General features: G+C 33.1%; 2 protein-coding genes across 10 annotated transcripts; one reads left to right on the top strand and one right to left on the bottom strand.

Annotated features, from left to right (window-relative positions):
* The first annotated feature begins 3573 nt into the window (after positions 1-3573).
* On the top strand, positions 3574-9103 carry LOC137818630 (Protein prenylyltransferase superfamily protein). Of its 9 annotated transcripts, none has more exons than XM_068622162.2 (11): positions 3574-3707; positions 4293-4404; positions 4790-5176; positions 5619-5729; positions 5889-5979; positions 6392-6460; positions 6728-6805; positions 6950-7039; positions 8067-8117; positions 8393-8629; positions 8722-9103. In XM_068622162.2, exons 2-11 carry the CDS (start codon positions 4322-4324, stop codon positions 8839-8841), a joined length of 1317 nt encoding a protein of 438 aa, XP_068478263.1. In that variant the 5' UTR covers positions 3574-3707; positions 4293-4321; the 3' UTR covers positions 8842-9103. The 9 variants fall into 9 exon arrangements, with proteins under 9 accessions (XP_068478263.1, XP_068478260.1, XP_090152460.1 ...); XM_068622159.2 differs by having other exon boundaries at positions 3587-3707; positions 4289-4404; XM_068622161.2 differs by lacking the exon at positions 3574-3707 and adding an exon at positions 3710-3998 and having other exon boundaries at positions 4289-4404.
* A 577-nt stretch (positions 9104-9680) lies between these two features.
* On the bottom strand, positions 9681-18953 carry LOC137818629 (plasma membrane ATPase 1). The gene is made up of 22 exons (XM_068622158.2): positions 18826-18953; positions 18541-18640; positions 16580-16699; positions 16375-16473; positions 15493-15630; positions 15209-15343; positions 14555-14734; positions 14225-14431; positions 14015-14134; positions 13510-13629; positions 13166-13288; positions 12980-13084; positions 12750-12894; positions 11938-12099; positions 11624-11862; positions 11496-11528; positions 11319-11400; positions 11049-11209; positions 10770-10970; positions 10496-10678; positions 10120-10298; positions 9681-10020 (listed from the first exon to the last, which is right to left on the bottom strand). Exons 2-22 carry the CDS (start codon positions 18592-18594, stop codon positions 9924-9926), a joined length of 2883 nt encoding a protein of 960 aa, XP_068478259.2. The 5' UTR covers positions 18595-18640; positions 18826-18953; the 3' UTR covers positions 9681-9923.
* Positions 18954-19320: the final 367 nt, after the last annotated feature.

The raw sequence follows: 19320 nt of genomic DNA, 5'->3' as shown, positions 1-19320 counted from the left end.
AACAACAAAGATTTGAACCTAAATGCAAGTTTTCCAAACTTTATATTAATCGTATCCTTATGGGTAAAAAACTTATAAGTTTCATATTATATATAAAAAAAATTACATTATAAAAAAATTATTAAATAAAAATTAATTTTAGAAAAAATTCACTTAGTTTCTATTACTAATAAAATTTATAAATTAATTTCTAAAATGGTATCTAATTAATTATTAAAGTTTTAACTACTAACTAAATCTTAAACCCTATACTAATATTTTTTTTTTAATTTTTAAAATAATATCCAATTTAATTAATATAATAATTATTTTTTTCTAAATTTAATTATTATTTAATGATTTTTTTATAATAATATAATCAATCAAACTATATTCTTACACCATTTCTGACATGCAATTTAAAAGAAGAAAAAAACTTAAATATCATAAGGGAAGAGGAAAACTAACTTAAATTAAAATTTTCATATGTCATAAATTATATTCATTTAATCCGTGCTTCATTATATTTTTTTATTGAGAGAATAATGATAATCAATTTTAAAAAATTAGAAAGAAAGAAAATACTAAAAAGTATTAAAATTGTAAAGTATATACTTAATATAAATTAAAATTTTAATATTTATTACTTTTTAAATTCATCCTAGTTGTAACATAATCTTGTGGCTGGGGTGTTGAGGTGGAAAAAAGACAAAATGAATTTAAGTATTGAAAGTGATGGAACGACGAGTTGGTAGCCGTTGATGTAGCTCACGTGCTTCCCTTCCAATAACTACCTCTTTTTTATCCTTTCTCAACGAGAGGTTACAAAAATTCTAAAATTATTTATTTATTTATTTATTTATGTCAATTTTACTTGTATGGATAAAGATGAGTTTAGATAGTACTTGGAACTGATTGTACAATTGTTGATGTGTTGGTTGTCTTCTCGTTCCTTTCTTCAAGTCTTCTCCTTTTGTTATTAGTACTCGGTCGGGATGGACTGAAAAATATACTTTGATGCTCAAGTAAGTACTCTGTGTAAAAAATGTATATTGTAAAGCTGATTCAAGCGTACCTTACCCTTCCACATAGGATTTTATTTATAGTGTTGGTTATGGGCCCTTGTCATGATGGGTCGAATATCAGTTATTTACTGATATGCATCGTGATCCCTGATTAATAGGGAGATATATTGGCATGTTGGAATATTTGGAGAATATTTGTAACATCTTTTAGTTAATTAGTATTTAGCTGATTTGTCGAAGATATTTCCCACATATTCGGGATATGAATATGAATCATTAAGTGTTACTGTAACTGTTGTTATTGTTACTTATTGTTACTTATTGTGTGACTTGAGGTGTTCTTTGACTCGGTCGGCCAGTCACCAGGCCAGAAACTGACTCGTCCGGACTGGTACACTTGCCTCTAGGCTCGAAGAGATTAAATTCTGAAGAGACGTAAAATGGTCGTTTGGGCTTCCCGAGGAGAGATGTGATTGTTGGGCGCATTTAATATTTGTCAAAGATGTTGATGGTGTTGGCTCCATTTCCGAATTGGTTCCTTGGAGAATTGAGATGTGGATTGGTGGAAGCTAATGGTTGGAACGAACAAGGATGGCTCCAATGGAGCTATGATTTCCTTCAAGGTGCACGAGAGGTATGGAGAGTGATTGGTTGGGCCATATCACCTGAAAAAGGTGAAAAAGAAGATTAAGGTATATATCCTAGAGAGGTTAGTTAAGAAAGTGAGAAAAATGCAATCTTAATAACAATTCACTTGTATAGCCTAGAGGTCTGACTAGGGGTGGCAATGCGTGGCTGGCCCGCCCCGCACTTAGCCCGCAAAAAGCGGGCTGGGTTGGCCTGCCCCGCATAAGAAATATTTATTAAAAACAATTTTTTAAATAAAATTTTTGAATTTTTTTTATTTAGATGTATTATGTAAACGGTCTCATAATATTATTTTCATGAAACATGCGTTGTAAGATGTTATTAAATTTTTTGGAATGTAAAATATGAGACTACATGAAGAAAATATGGGGTGTAGAAAAAAAATTATACATTTTAAAGTTATGTGAGTTATGTGGGCCAACCCGCCTCGCCCCGCGCGGGTTGTGGGTTATGCGAGACGGGCCTAAGCGGGCCAACGGGTTAAAATAAGCAACCCCGTCCTACGTTTTTTTCAGCAGGTCGCGGGCCGGCCCGCACAGTCCGCCCCACTTTGCCACCCCTAGGTTTGACCATTCAATACAAAAATAGGTGGGAAAATTCAAATGTAATGGGTTTGAAAATGACACGTAAATATAGTCACATTGCAAGCATGACCTAGGTGTGCTTCATGTGACTAAATCCAATCCTAATTACATTTAAGAAAAATTCAAGTAATAATTATATTATTTTTTTATGAATATGTTTGATATTTCATTTTAGTTAGTTTAAAACTTTTGGTTGTTTCTCCCTGCACCCAAACAAATGATTTCCTGCATTCCATTATTCTTGAAAAAGACTATTTTACCTTTTTTAAAAATAACATGGATTACTATTTCTGAAACATACTTTCCATAACACATTTTATGAATTCTAGATTTATCATTTAAAAAATTAAAAAAATAAATTTTATGGATTTTAGATTTATCATTTAAGAAATTAAAAAAATATATTTTGAAAATTTACAGAACTCCTGTTCGATAAATATCTTTTGCTTACAAAAACCCTTATTTTGAAATTATCCAAAATTGTCAAGATAATTCTTGTATTGTATAGAATGTAGGGGTGCAGGAAAAAATACCCAAAACTTTTTTACTAACCGAAAAAATTGTGTAACTCTATTACTAGGTTTGTTAAAGAAGTCTTATTAGCTTGTAACATTTTCTACAATACAATTAGAATTAACCTTCTAAACTTTTTTATTTACTTTTGCTTTGTTCTTCAAATATTTATTAAGTTTCTTTTTAAATATTTTCTACTTGAGAAATTATTTTATTTTCTTAATTCCCTATTTTTTATTTTTTGAATAAAGTAAATTTGTTTTTCTCTTAATCTTTTACTAAATAAGTCATTGAAAATAATAGAAAATGAGTTTATTATTATTACTTAGGTACTTTTACACTATATAATTTACTTTTAACTACCATATCATTTAAAATATTTGCTTTATTATTTTAGAATTATATTTTAATATATTAATATTGATTGTTGGTAAATTTCCTTTATTTTTTTTTTATTTTTTTAAAACATTTTTCATATTAGATTGTGTTTTCAAATCCATTTTTACTTTATTTTAAATATCTTATGTCTATTTAAAAATAAGTTTTTTTTAAATATGATAAAAATATAGTATAAGATTACTAATAAATACAGAATGCCAAATATAACTAAAATATTATAAGAGTTAGTATTTGTAGATTTTTTTTTTGTATAAATATATTTAATTTTGTCTTTTACTTTTATTAGTTTCTTTAGTTGATAATCTTTCAATAATTTTTTGGTTTGATAACTTTCAGCTACTTTTCTCATCATAGTTATTTTTTCTTACCAACTATGATAGTTACTTCAAAAGTTATATTTTAAATTAATTTTTAATAACTTGATACACTTACCAAATATTAAAATTAAACTCCTTTGTTTTCAAAATGATTAGTTAATTATTATGAGATTAATTCAGCTTTGGTGAGTTTGTATGATTTGTGGTCAAGTTGTTGAGGAACAGCGATCAGAGTGGGAAAGGTGATTTTTTCAAACTGAACTTTGATTCATTTCTTATCTTTCTCTCTTTGCAATTGCATCACTGCTTTTCAATTTGCTTTGTTTGTCTACAATTTGGTTTGCTTTAGTTTGAATGATAATGATAACCCTTTTATTCCCAAAGGAACCTGCAAGTTTGTGAAACCCAGAAGAAAAAAAACTCTTTCTTTTTGTTTTTGAAACCGAAACAACTTCACGTGCTCATAATCTCATCTGGGTCTTGCTCAAAAAGTGTGAATTGGTAGTGCCCGTGACCTGCTTGTGAAAATTCCCGTAAGACATTGCTGCAGTAGTGTATGAAATGGATTTCATGTATGAAAAATTGAGGGATGTGCAAGTCTTGTGAGCTTTATTTGCCTTGTTGGTTTTGTAAATAGTTTCTGTGAGTTTGAGGCTATTTGTAACTGGTGCTTTAGTTAAAAGAAATGGATTATCGATAGTTAATGATTTTCCTTCTTACGTGTGAAGACTTTCTTTTTGTGATGTAATGACTTTGTTCCTCATCTAGTATTTAATGAGATTGATTTGACAATTGATTCCATCCTTTTTTGTTTTGCTTGAAGTCAGCACCTTTGGCTTGATACAGGTTAACAAATATGAGTGAAGAGTCTGATTCTAAAGTTGAGGCTATGGATCTCTTACGCCAGTTGGAGGATATCCTTGAATCTGATGCTCTAATGTAAGGTTTAGTGATTTCATGCATAAAAACTCGTATAATACTTGCCCTGATGGTTGCTTTAGAAACTTGTAAATTTTTCTATCATTCCCGTTAATCAATATGCTGCTTTCTATTCTAGTTTTAACCTTTTCATAACGGAGGCCTAATAGTAAGATTTTTAATTTGTATAAAAACTAATTCTAATTTATTTTAGTAAATTTTGTGAGCTTCCTTCATATGAAGTCTCTGGATGATATAAAATATTGTAAAATATAACCTTGATGATGGAATAACACCCTGTAAGCAATGTCACTTGGTTAAGGTCAATCTTGTTTCTTTGTTGCTTGATTTAACTATATTATGTTTCCTCCTTTAAATATGTTTTACCTTATGTTTTTTTATCTAGTGACGAGCTGGGCTTTATTCACCCCTCACAATTTCCCTTGCTAAAGGAAGAATCAGACATTTCGTCTAGTTTATCTTATGAAGCTAGCCATCAATCAGAAGATGGAATAGTAAGCTCCGTGGAATCTTCCAAACAAGACAACATATATTTCTGGAACAGAGATCATAAATTGGGAATTTCAACTCATGTTCTTCTACCGTTATATAGAACAGTTAAACATGCATTTATGATTACATTTAAACAATACAGAATGTGTGACAACCAATCTGACAAAGTTGGAATTTGTTTACCTGCCTCTTCTTGTGATCATCTTGAGAGTACCCTTCTGAGACACAGCAAGTCTCTTCTGGTGCTAAGCTGTGATTTTATGACAGCTTGGAATTGCAGGTTCTCCTCTTATCTATTAATGATTTTTTTTTAATGTTTTTGTTGTTGAGATCTATAAGACGATCTTGTAAGTTGATAGATTCCAGTGAATTGTTTTAACTGCTCATGATAACAGATTTATTTGACAGCATTTTCCTTTGTTCAAATGTCTAAATGATCGCATAATCTTCTTATGATAGAAACGTGCCTCTTGAGAGATGAAAGTAAAATTTTACTGCAGTCACAAGACCTGCGGTACTATATAGTCTAAATGTTAGGTGCTCAAGAGTCAACAACAACATAAGCTTAGTGTTACACAAAGTGTTGTGATGTATGAGGGAACATACAGGATAGGATTTGTAATGAACGTACTAAGAAAAAGTAGGGATAATCTCTACTGAGGGAATTTGTTAGGAATTTGATTTTTGTTACCAAGTTCTTAATTTTTTCTGTGCAATTGCAGAAAGTTAATAGTGTCCAAGAAGCAGCAGCTCTCAATGTTTGTAGATGAACTTCTCCTGTCAGAACTTGTACTCTCATATTCACCCAAAAGCGAACAAGCTTGGAATCATAGGTATTGAATGTGACTCTTCTAATGGCTTTGTCCTCATCACTAAAAGAATGAATATTTTCTAGATTAGTTTTGTATAGGTTTTAATTTTGAATAATAATTGATCCTCCTGAGGCTTTGGAACACGAATAGCAATCTAATGTATAGAAGTATTTTATTTAGGCGATGGGTGATCAAGTCAATCTCTGGAAACTGTTCAAATTTCAAAGAGATATTGGGAAAAGAATCTGAGCTGGTGGAAAAAATAGCTGAGGTCTAATTTCAGTATGGGAACATCATGCTGTTTAAATTGGAAATGTTTTATTTTATGTTTGTATGATTGGTGGGCATTCATACATGAGAGAAGGATAATTGTTACTTTTACCTTTGTTCTGACCTTTTCTCAATACAAGGACATATTATACAAGATTCTATGGTAACATTTGACAGTATAATTTACATTATCTTCTTAACACCTTTGCTATTTCAATCCATTATGTATTGTGAATGTGAAATAATCTCCAAAACATCATCCTAGAGAAGGAAAATGATGGGGAGGGGGACTGGTGATGATTTTAATTGTGGATTTATATAATGCTTCACCTTTTTCCCATCATTGTGACATCATATTTTCATTTTTGAATTAAATATTGATTTATTCCTTTTTGTTACCTCATCATTTGCAGAGATCAAAAATGAATTATCGTGCATGGAATCACCGTTGCTGGTTAGTCTCATACATGACCATTGAACAGGTTTTGATTCTGTGATGTTCTTTTGTTGCAAGTGTTACGAGCTAAGCATATTTGACTGAAAAAAAATCTTAAATTATTATTTATTGTGTTTTTATTTTAATTATAGTATATCAAATATAAAAATGAAGTTGAGTCAACAATTGAACATTCAATTCCGTTCCTATTTCCTCTCCCATTGCCATTCCATAAATCTTTTTAATTAAATTAAATATGACCTTGCTTGTCAATGATATAATGAATGGTTCTCATGAAGCTGTATCTATTTAGGTTCTGTGTGAGTTAAAGAAATCCAGAAGTTGGGCTGCACTGCATGTTGCTGATAATTGTTGTTTTCATTATCGCAGAGTAAGTTTTGATTACCTTCTTTAACCTGACTAGTTATAGTTTCCATGCTGTAAAAACATTGAGTAAAAATACAGTATGTTGTGTGTCCTTTGACGAGCATAGAATTTTTCTCTTTTGCCAATCATGGTTTCCATTATGTTGCAGAAACTATTACTGAAAATGATGGAGGGTCAAAGTTGTCTGGATGATGTTGTATCTTGTGGTCATAATGTTAATATAGTCCAAGCCTTGAAGGTAATATTTATGCTTATTTATTTCAATGTTGTGCATGATCTGGTAGTATCTTTATTTTGAGTCTGTCATACTATGTTTGAATTGAAAGAAAGGGAAGGTATGCTTTGCAATGAAATAGAATGACAATAGGCAGTGATTATGGTTGTTCCAGTCTTCTTTCCATTTAATTAGACTTGTCATTTGATATTCAAATATAGCCTCAATCTCATCTAATGGCAGAAATGGTAGCAGAATGTGCGAAGACATTAAAAAGTTCCCTTTCAGTTCTGTTTTACAAGAGCCACGAGTTCCAGATGTTCAAGAAATGTGACATAAAGCAGCAGAACTTTTTTTTAGAACAACTCAAACAACAATATGAGATATGGCATTTTACCAAATGACTGATTTGGGTTTATTGTAAAATTCATTAGTGCTTATACAACAATATAAGTCTTATCCCACTTGATGGGATTGGCCACATGGATTATACAACATCATTGGGCTCTGTTAGGGACCAAGTTCTTAGAAATATTATTCACACAATATTTGTCTTAACAATTAATTACATTTTTTAGGGCTGAAAACGATTTATGCAAAAAAAGTTGTTAATTGAAAACTGAAAGGCAAGTTAGTTGGAAGACAATAACGCTTGTAAAATTTGCAAACTAGTGAACTGCTCCAAACAATCATATCATACCTCAATTTATTAGGCTCCCACCTGCAATATATGCTTCACTTACTATAACATCATGATCATACTGGTCATGTTTCTGAATTTGCATAATTTTTGTTATTGCATACTTGCTTTGCTACTTCAATTTATGGTATTGATGATAGTAATCTATGTCGGGCCTTGGTTTTGACAACTCTTTATCAATGGAATATTCAATGTACTACTTACTGCACAATAAATTATGCAGCATGTACCTCTTTTATAATACAAGAACTGCACGTTGACTGATGTAATTGACATTACTGTATCACCTTGACCTTATATGAGATGCACATAAATTTAGTTTTTAATTATGTGACAACTATGGTTTGACAGGACGAGCTTGATTGGAATGAAACACTGATAAAACGTTATGTTGGAAGAGAGGTAGGTGACCTTTGTTATTAATTTCATAATTGGTCATCATATTACTCACTAAAGTCAGTGATTAACTGGAGTTTTATAAATAATCTCTATCCATTATTTACAGGATTTTTTTTGGATTCTTGAAATTCGAGAATATCATTTTCTTGTCTTATGACATCCCATCAGATTGTTGCCTTTTAGTGATTTTTGGTTCCTTGAATGCAAGTGGTTTTTCTACCTCAGTAGTTTTCTTAAAGGTTTAGAATTAGATGTTTAATGGCGCTGATTTTTAACAGGCTCTATGGCTTCATCGTCGCTTCCTTTCCATGTGCTGGATAAATAATTTTGTACCTGATTCTGGTGATGAGTCCTACCATTCGAAGGAGGCAACCGGCCTGTATCATGACTTTGGCACCTTTCTGCAGAATGAATTGTGTCTTCTCCACTCCTGCTCAACTTTTGTTGATGATGATTTTGTGGATGTCCAAGCACAAGCTGCACATTCTGCCTGTTACATTCTGTGGTTGAAAGTGGTATGTAGATTATATGTCCATTAAGCTTTCCATTTTAAGATTGCTTAGTTGAATTTCTTTCTCTGGTGTCTTCCATTTATTATGTGCATCAGCAAGTCCCCAAGCCTCTGGTGAATGAGCTCCAAGAGAAGATAAGAGATGTTGATCTGAAGACCTTTCTGAATAAGTCATGCCCAGAGAGATCCTCACTGTTCAATTACTTCATCAACTAGAAGAAAGCGTAGGAGCTACATGGGATGTAGTAGATCTTATTGCTCATTCTAGCAATTAGGTTATCTTATTTTACGTCTGGTACATTTGTGTATGAATTTGGCTCCTCTGACTTGAACCCTGCACTTTAGAGAGTAAAATGCAGAGTTTAAATAACTCATACATGTATTTGTAAAAACACCCATAGGATGTTGCTTTCACAGCGAGTGTTCTTGATGTGTTTCATATGAAACTATTAACAGTAACAGTTTTAGTTTGAGGTCATTTCATTTATTACTTGTGATTAACCTCACCCGATAGCAACTCAACTGCACCTCAGACACTTAAAAGTTAAAATTTTACACACTCCTATATATGTACGAGTAAAGAAGGAGATTATGCAGTCTATAACAAATTTGCATATCTGGCAACACCTGTGAGAAGCATGGTGATAAAGCTAGAGTCTGCGTGGGATCAAGGGAAAAGGGTTTGATGATCATTTAGGTAGTTGAGGCTAGTTGTTGCCTCAGGGAAGAGAAGTTTTCCTTCTCTGATTTGTTGTTTCATTCTCAGTTCCTTATTTTCTGCACATTACCTTTGTTATTATCAGAGCACTGTCTTCCGAATATTTTCTCTATTAAGCCACCGTAATATTATTTCCTATCACAAACCACTTGCCACTAAATTCTGGGTCAGCTGTAAAATCTTTTAATTTGAGTTGATATCATGCCATGAAACAGAAGTTTTGACCATTTTACACCTCTGGTAGAAGAAAATGACACCCAATGATTTGTATATTACTTGAATGTATTGTTTAGAAGTATTTCCATGCATGTTTTCTTGTAAAACTAAGAAAAGTTTACAAATTAAATATTTTACTTTTCAAAGAGTGATATGTGTATATAACATTATTATAAAAATAAATACAATTATCCCGAAGAAGAAAGACAAAAAAGAGCAAACAGCAACCAATGGTTTGAATGAAAAGTACATGAAAATTCAGCAGATACATTGTTGAAGAAAAACATGTAGTCTGACTCGAGACAAAGCCATAATACAAGAACCACATGATATAACAATCATGATAGATAATAGTCATGAAGTCTTAGACAGTGTAGTGTCCGTTCATCGCATCTATGTCCAACCCCCTTAGCTTGGCAAATGATTCCACTCTACCTTTCAGAGTGTGAAGCTCTCTCAGCCTGCATCACAAGGAAGAAAATATTAATAAGGGGGAAAAGAAAAACCATTTAAAGGTAAATTAAAATTAAAAGAGTTTGAAGATGAACAAAGACAGTGACCTTGCTATCTCTGCTCGCCTCCTTGCCTCTTCTGCCAATGTATTAATTTCTCTGAAGGTGTGCTTATCTGTAAACCCTTTTGGCTCAGCAGAGTGGAGGCCATGTAAGGTTCTCTGCTCAGTAGCCCATGCAGCCTCACGAGCTTCTCTACCAAAGTCGTTTTTGTTGATGAATGCGGTCTGTTAATTTGCATCAGCAAGATGTTACATAACTATATAAGCACTCTAGTCATTCTGAGTCTTAGAGATTATAAATATATGATAAATCATGTGGCAGACTTCTTTATGTTTTCAACCTATTTCTTGTTAGACATAGCTTCATTCATTCTCCACAATTTTTTTGCTGAATTTATGAGAGGTTCAGTCATAGTACTAACCCTTTGGTTTACCACCAGATTCCAAGCCCTTCCACTTAGTGCATAACGAACTGCAAACTTCAAAGGATCTAGAAATAAATAAGTTACAGTATTGTATAGCCAAATGGCACCTGTCCAGCCCCAACCGATACTTTTGATCCCAGCAACATCCCAAGTGACAGTGGCAGATATAACAGTTGCAATCTGTCAAAATTATAGCAAAATGAAATAAGCAAGTTCAAATGGTTTTAGAGGTTTGAATAAGTAATTCAGGGAGGTTAAGAAAACCATGTACCGCTTGAGCAATGATGAAGGCAATGACAAGCAAAAGACCAGGTCTTTCTGTGTAGGACCAACCCCTTGACCTTGTCACGAAAATTAAGGCTTGACTAATGGTACTAACTTGAAGATAGACAGCAGATCCCAACATTCTATTTGTTGGATCACTGTCCTCAGCATCTGGATTATAATGAAAGTGTCTCACGCCAAAATGGTTCTGGGGCAAAATATTTCATATCATATCATTGAGTGAAAGAAAAACGAAGTAGTGGACAACTGGAAAGAAGATACTTACAGGAAAGAAGTTTGTTTCAACAACTATATAGAAGAAGATCACAGTCATTAGAGCCAGATAGCTTCCAAGAACAATCCCAGTTGTAAAAATTTCACTAAGCTTCCAACTATCAGGAATTGGAGAGGGCTTAACCCTATCTTTAGATATTGTCATGATGGTACCTACAAGGATGCTAACGAGTAAGTGGACAAGAAAGAAAGCATTTCATGTAATAACCATCAAATTATAATGAGACTTGAGATTAAGATACTAGAAAGAAGTTAATATTACCATCATTGAGAATGGCAATGACAAGAACCATAAAGGGAGGAAAGTCAAATTTCCAAAAGCTGTTCAGTAACATGAAACCAAGCTGAAATGAAAAAAAAAAAAACTGAAAATGAGAAGAAGGTCGATGATGTGATCAGGTTTATTCTGAATATACTCTTCATGTACAAAAAAGCTTACCACAATACGAATAGTGATAGATATAGCATATATCTGCAAAGGAAAAGGAATATAATAATCATGATTTGTTGTCACACAGAAAAATTGGAAATATTTTCTTTTACATATGTAGATAGTTGTGGGATTACTGTGTAATTTTTCATCCTCTGGAAAATTGCACGGCTAGTTAAAACTGCACTTATGATCACACTCAACCCAGGTTCTGTTAGGACTATGTCAGATGCGCTTCTGGCAGCATCTGTAGCATCTGCTACAGCAATACCTATGTCTGCTATCTTCAAGGCAGGTGCATCGTTCACCCCATCACCAGTCATCCCACAAATGTGTTTTCTAGCTTGTAACCTCTTCACAATCTCATACTTGTGCTCTGAGGGAAACACACATTATCAACAACATCACATTAAACTACAGCTTCTTTTTTATTACTGCTTTATTGGCTTACCAGGAAAGACTCCAGCAAAACCATCAGCATTCTCAATGAGATCATCAACAGCGACAGTGCCCAATCCATCTTTATTTTCACCAAGTAGTGATGAAGAAGGATACATGTTAGTTCCCATCCCGAGACGTCTTCCTGTTTCCTTACCTATTGCAAGTTGATCACCTGAAAGGGTTTTTTGTTACATAACATGAGCTTCTCTTTCTTGTGTACACTAGAAATAAAACAGTGAAGAATACGAGGACAACTCTATTATATAGGTAGAATCTCTCACTAGTAGATAGAAACCATCACAGACTTTTTTCTATGTTCACCATAATACTCAATGAGATAGGCTTTAGTTTAGAATTTGAAAAATTCAGGGTGTTGGAAAGGTAGCTAGATGTCATGTTCAGCCATGCAATTTTAAATTGATAATGCATTTTCTTCACTTCTTCATTTTCTAGGACACATTGTTTGGTAAGAACAGTCTAAACAATAACAATTAAAGCATAGAAGAAATCAAGGTAACAATTAAGACTATTTATTTAGTCGTTCTATGCATGAAGACAATTTCTTTAAAGAAAACTAACAGTAAGAAGAACACTAAACAGTGATAATGCATGAATTATTTTTCCAAACAGAAGATGCCATTTATAATGTTTTCCAGTTTCCACTCAACACAATTTAATTAACTTACATAGTTTTATGTCTAGAACTTGTTTGTTCACTTAGAGGCATTTCCTTAAAGTTTACAATAAAGTTCATATTGTAAACGCAATCAAGATATTTGCAATACTCTTAATAAATGAACATAAAGTAATAGTGACACATACCAGTGATCATTTTGACACTCACGCCAAGATCAAGGGCTCTTCTGATTGTTTCTGCACTATCATGACGAGGTGGATCGAAAAGAGGGAGAAGGCCAACAAACTCCCATGGTCCTCCTGGACTGTCTTTAGTTCTCTCAGGCACTTCCTAAATTGGAGAAAAATTTAATTTCTATAAAAAAATGCACACACTGTATACCAACGAGATGATGGAGAATTCACAGGGCTTAAACCTGGCGGGCAACTGCAAGAGAACGAAGTCCACGTTCTGCAAACTTCTCAATAATTGCATGAACCTTTTGTTGTATTTCTGATTTGTTATGTGCAAGATTGAGAATCTACAAAACATAGTTAAATAATGATCAAACAATGTTACTCTAGTTGGTAACATGATTCTTTAGAATTGGATTATGTACTACCTGCTCTGGTGCTCCTTTGCTAACCCTGTGCATCTTACCAGCAGCATCAAGGTATGTTAGTGCAGTTCTTTTATCAGTTGGATTGAATGGAAGGAAGTGAACTTCTTCTATTCCAACTCGTGCCTAGCAAAAGTAAAGGCCTATTAGTAGACTAATCAAATTTCAACTACAGAAGATGGTGGAAACTTGATTTGCTGAATGCTACAGTTAGAATATTGAAAATTTAGTGTCTGCTAATATAGGATATTAGTTAAGCTAGCATCTGCAAATTTATAAAATTTTGGAAAATGCAATGGCAAAAAAGCTTTAGTATTTTCAGTAATAAGGTATCTTTAAACTTGTACCTCCTTTGGGTCTGCTAACATTGAAACTATAGCACAATCAATTGCATCCTGGTTCTCAAGCCTTGATGCTCTTGCAGCCATAAGTACAACCATGTCACTGTCAACGTTTTTAACAAAAACCTACCAGATATTGATAGTTGTTTGGAAAAACAAAGTTAGCATAACACCATCACTCATATTCATTAATATCTATTTATGTATGCAAAATTTAAAGGTGCAATATATGAAAAGGATTTTTTGAGTGCTTTATCATAAATTGTAAGTTGATGTCAATTATTAGCGTTGCTCATTACTTTCCCATAATATGTTTCTTTAGGAAGTTGAGTAGTCTAATTATTAGCATTGCTTGAAGGAATCTCCCATGTCATGTCCAATTCACCTTTGCACGTTACAAGACATTGGAATTCTGATCTACATGTTTCCAGACATTTGGCCCATATGAAATTTATGTCAAACCATTTGCTATGTTCAGTTTTATTGTAGGAACTAAGAAAAAAATTTAGACCTCAATGATATTCTTGTCCACTGAAAGCTTGTTAAGAGTTAATGTGCCTGTCTTGTCACTGCATAACACATCCATTCCAGCCATCTCTTCAATGGCAGTCATTCTCTTTGTTATGGCACCCTGCAAAGGATACACCCATGTTAGTTATTACCTCAACAGCACAGAGATTAATGGTCTTATAAAAGCCATTGAAATATTTGGATCACAAACCTGCTGAGACAAGCGGTGTGAACCAATAGCCATTGTAACAGAAAGGACAGTGGGCATTGCAATAGGGATGCCACCAATTAATAGAACCAGGAGGTTATCAATACCATTTCTGTATCCCTTTCTATGGATTGCATATATCACAATGATTTCAATGACCATACCAACAGCAATTGAACAGATGCAGAAGTTTCCAATAGATGTTAGAACCTGTAACAATTATGTGATGTCATTCAGCATTATCTTGACAATATTTCACAAGGAAATGACTTTACTTGAGACAACATTCATTTGCACAACATTAACAGCACTAAGAATCCTATATATGAGAACCTTCTGGAAATGTCCAACATGTGTTGTGTTCTCCACAAGATGGGCTGCCTTTCCAAAAAAGGTGTGAACTCCGGTTGCAATAACTACTGCCTCAATCTCTCCTTGCTTGCAAGTTGAACCAGAATACACTCCTTCTCCAGGATGTTTGCTGACAGGAAGTGACTCTCCAGTAAGAGCAGACTGAAAAACACATAAACATATATAATTATACACGAAAGATCCTTATTTGACTCTCTCTTTAGTCCTATCTCTCTTATCCAAAGGAGAACTAGCATGTTTTTTCGAAAAACTTCATTTATTATGGTGTGGATGGCAGACAGACTTATATTTCTTGGTTTCAATAGGACTCCTGGAATCAAGTTATTAATGACTGAGTCACGTGCAAAATTATAGAAGATCCCTTTCATATCAAACAACTCCATCGAATTAAGTATGATTGAATGTGTGATATCACTAAAAATATCAATGAATCCTATTATTGAAATTGTATAGGATACCCTTTTCTAGCTTCTAAAATCTATTTCTTAGTTCAACTCTTGGGCATGTATGGAATGGAATGATGATGAAGTTAATGTCACATGTCATCTATATATGCATCAACAACAATAAGAAGAGCCTTATGAATCAACCTCAGCCATTGACAGCCAATTTTACCTGATCAATCTTCAAAGGATCACCTTCAAGGAGACGTGCATCAGCAGGAATGATGTCACCAAGCTTGATGCTAATTATGTCTCCAGGAACCAACACTGAAGCATCTTCTTCACTCCATTTTCCATCACGAAGTACCTGCAAATGTAATTGGATGTCAAAGGAAATGTAAACAAAACAGTATAACAAAGACATTGGAAGAGAAATCTGAAAGGAAAACAAAAAAAACATGCAATTATGATGCAGGAAGCCACAGTTAAATCAGTTGAAGAGGGAAAGGAAAGGACCTTTGCTTTAGGGGCTAATCTGGCCATAAGGGCAGCAGCTGCATTGCCAGCATTGTTTTCTTCTATGAAACTGATGGTGGAGTTTATAAGTAGCAAAAGAACTATGCCAACAAAATCTTGATAATCTCCTCTTTCATTCTGCAGAATTAAGTACTTGTTATTGTGAAATCAAATGTACTGAATAATGGATTATAAATTGTAAAACAGTTCTGAGAAAATTATTGAAATATGACTTTTACATTCAAATCTATGATAGTAACTACTTACCACCAAAAATTAATCTTCAGTCCTTTGAAAATTAATAGTATCTATAACTTCCAAATTAAAAGTAGCAAAAGGAATAGAATAAAATTTGCCATGAAAAGTGTAAAACATCAAATCTATCCTTGAAATTTTAATAGTTGATATTTTAGTCTGAAATAAAATAAAAACATGAAATTGGAAACTATTAGTCATTTTAGCCTCTGACATTAGGGTTTGCCAATTGAATTCCTAATTTTGGTACCTTTAGTCAAACTGGTGCCAACTTCATAGCCAACTTTGTCCCTCATGTCAGAGATTGTGTATTTAAATTTGGGGTCTGTGTTGGTTGATTTAGTAATGTTAAGAATCAAATGAACCAGTGATGTCAATGTTATGAATCAAACTTATTGACAATTGTCAAATAATCATGTACTAAATTTTTATTTTGTAACATCAAGAACCAAATTTTCTAACAATTGTCAAATAGTCATAAACAAAATTTATTTATTTTTTTTATTGTAAGATTAGGGACCAAATTGATCCATAGCTGTTAAATTGTTGTTTTCTTCATTAATTGAATTAAACTTGGCAAAATCATGGAAAATAGTTTTAAATAAAAAAGAAATGGTGAAGAGTTACCCCTCCATGAGCCATGCCTATGGCCATGATAGCAGCAGCTTCCATAACCCATGACAGAGGATTCCACATAAAGCCCAAAAACTTCAGTATCTTACTTTCCTGTTCAAGCATTAAAAAGTTTATACAGAAGCATTTCATGAGAAAACTGAGCAACAATTTGAAAAGGAAATAAGAAACTAAAAAGCATTGAAGTTTGGCTTTTCACCTTCTTTTCTTCAAGCTTATTGTATCCAAACAAGTCTAGTCTCTCTTGTACTTTCTCAGAGCTTAAACCTTCTCTTGTGCATTTGAGATTATCAAAAACCTCTTCAAGAGGAATGTTCTCCTGCATTTCAAATTCCAAGTTCATCAAATGCCTAGACTAAATTGGTTTTTACCTCCTATGTACTACTAATCATTATAGAAATAAATTTAAAATTTTCACCATACATATTTCTTCAACTTCTGAGTTTGGACTCTAGAAGATACACACGACACAACATAAGTTTTATCCCATTGAGTAAGGTTGGTTACATGATGCCATTGGATTCTATTGAAAGACCAACTCCTTACCTCGTGTTTGGAGTTTGGTACAATTTATAAGACATTCAAATACAACTTGAATTGATCTTATTTCACATCGGTTCATTTTTTAAATGTTTGGTTTGGATAAGGTAATTCCAATTTAATAAATTTTAATTTTTTTTGTTTGGATAAAGTATTTTAATTGCTAGAAAATTCAAAATTTATTTAAATATCAAATAATTGTTAAAAATTCAAAAATATCAATATTGATAATCTTTTTGTAGTAGATCTTGACTGATGTTATTTTTTTTTTAAATTCTTCAATATTTTTTCATATTATATTTGCAAAACTTGTTCTGAATTTACGTTAAACAAGATTACTTTCAAGTTATGAAATGCTAGATTAGGTAGATGCAAGTAAAATAGCACTAAGTCGGGCTCATGCAAAGTTGAGTTTAGTCGACCAGGGTCAGAGTCAAGCCAAGTCAACTCGAACCCAAGTCGAGTGAAGTCTAGTCGAGCTAGTATCATATTGAGTCGAGTCAATTTGGGTCCATGTTGAGCCGAGTGGGCTCGGGTCCTGGTCAAACTAAGTTGGCCCAGAGCTAGATTGAGTTGAGTTGGCCTAGACTCAGGTCGAATCGAATGGAGTCTGCTTGGCCCAGGTCGAGTCAAGTCGGCCCGGGCAAACTGATTCGAGTTGAGTCGACCCAGGCCAAGGTCAAGCTAAGATGATTTGGGCACAGGTTGACTTGAGTTGGTATGGGCTCATATGAGTAGAGTTGACCCACCAAGTCCATGTCAAGTTGAGTTGACCTGGACCCAAGTTAAGTTGAGTGGAGCAGGGATCACGTTTAGTCGAGTTGGGCTAGGTCCATGTCGAGTCAAGTTCCATTGGGTCAAGGTTGGGTTGGATCTAGGTGGGATTGTGACAAATCAGGTTGGGTTTGATCAAATCAAGTTGGGCTCATGTTGAATCGAGACATCAAGTCAGGGTCATATCAAACTAAGTTGAGTTGATCCAACAAGCCAAATCTACCCGAACCTAGATCGAGTCAAATCAGTCCAAGTCCAAGTCAAAACAAACTATGAATACCAAAATATAAATTTGAGAATACGAAGAATTTCAAATTATTACTTTTTTTTTTGTGTGCGAAATTTAAAACTCTTTAAATGTAAGTAATCTAAGTACTTTAATAAAATTTTAAAATTTGAATTTCTTACCCAAAATATTGTCGTAAATCATTTCAAAAAGAATAAATTTTATCCTATTAAAATATCCTATCCGAAACACAAAGTTAGAGATATTATTCATTAAGAGATTTTTTTGTTGAAGATTTCTCTAATTTTCGTTTTTACCTTTCTTTCCTTTTTTTTTCACAAGAATAAACCATGCAATCTCCTCTTCTCACTAAGACATCCATTTAGATAGATTATTTTATTTTCCAAGCTAGCAACAAGAAATTCAAACACATTTTTTTTTAACAAAAGCCAAACAGCTTCTGAGTAATTCCCCAGCTGATTAACCAACATTGAAATACTAACTGATACTTTGCATTTAAGAAACTGAAACATGTTTTCATCTCCAAATTGAGGAGGAACAAATAACTGCTACACAAAAGAACCATCATGCAACAATTGTTTTATTTTTTATTCACATACCAGATCAACAGCTTCCTTTATAATAGCATCAAGTTCCACAGATCCCTCTCCCATTTTGAAGCTGCTTTATCTTCCTTTATATAATATGCACTTTTGAGCTCTGAGTCAATTAGAAACTTTTAAATGTAGATATTGATGAACTATATCAGCAAAATATGATAAAAATGTGCCAATGCCCCACAACATATTGCAGTTGAGTTGAGATAACAAAAAAGATCTGAAACAACAGATAAAAATGCAGATTTACAACTTTCCTAGTTCACATATAGAGTTTGTGAGCATTACCAGAAATCCACCTCTCAAAGAGGTTTGATAATCTCTCCAAATCCTCAGAACACTCTGTGAAACTCAAATGAAAGATGACCTTAAGAATGACATGTTTATATATAGATATATATACACATAAAGAGAGAAATGTGACACAGTGAACAAGATGAGCTTAGAATAACAAGAATGACAGAAACTAGAAAAGGAGTAGAAAGGTACAAAAAGTGGCATATGCATGTGTAACTCCGCCGGCCAGCTTCTACAATGGAAAATGGGTGTATTAAACAAAGCTATAGAGTTACACTCAAACATTGGCCTTTTTTTGCCGCCATCTTAATTTGTTTACTTTTGAATACAAAGTTCATTGCCATTTGGCCATGCAAAATCAAATGAAATAAAATAATGAATATTCATCCGTACATCTTATTCTTGCATCTGTACTTTATCACTCACATATATATATATATATATATATATATATATATATATTTGTATAGTTAGTAAAATATACCA

The sequence above is a fragment of the Phaseolus vulgaris genome, chromosome 10 (assembly GCF_051622355.1).
Source record: "Phaseolus vulgaris cultivar YP4 chromosome 10, ASM5162235v1, whole genome shotgun sequence".
Classification (NCBI taxonomy): domain Eukaryota; kingdom Viridiplantae; phylum Streptophyta; class Magnoliopsida; order Fabales; family Fabaceae; genus Phaseolus; species Phaseolus vulgaris.
This window is presented reverse-complemented; position numbering and strand designations above follow the sequence as displayed.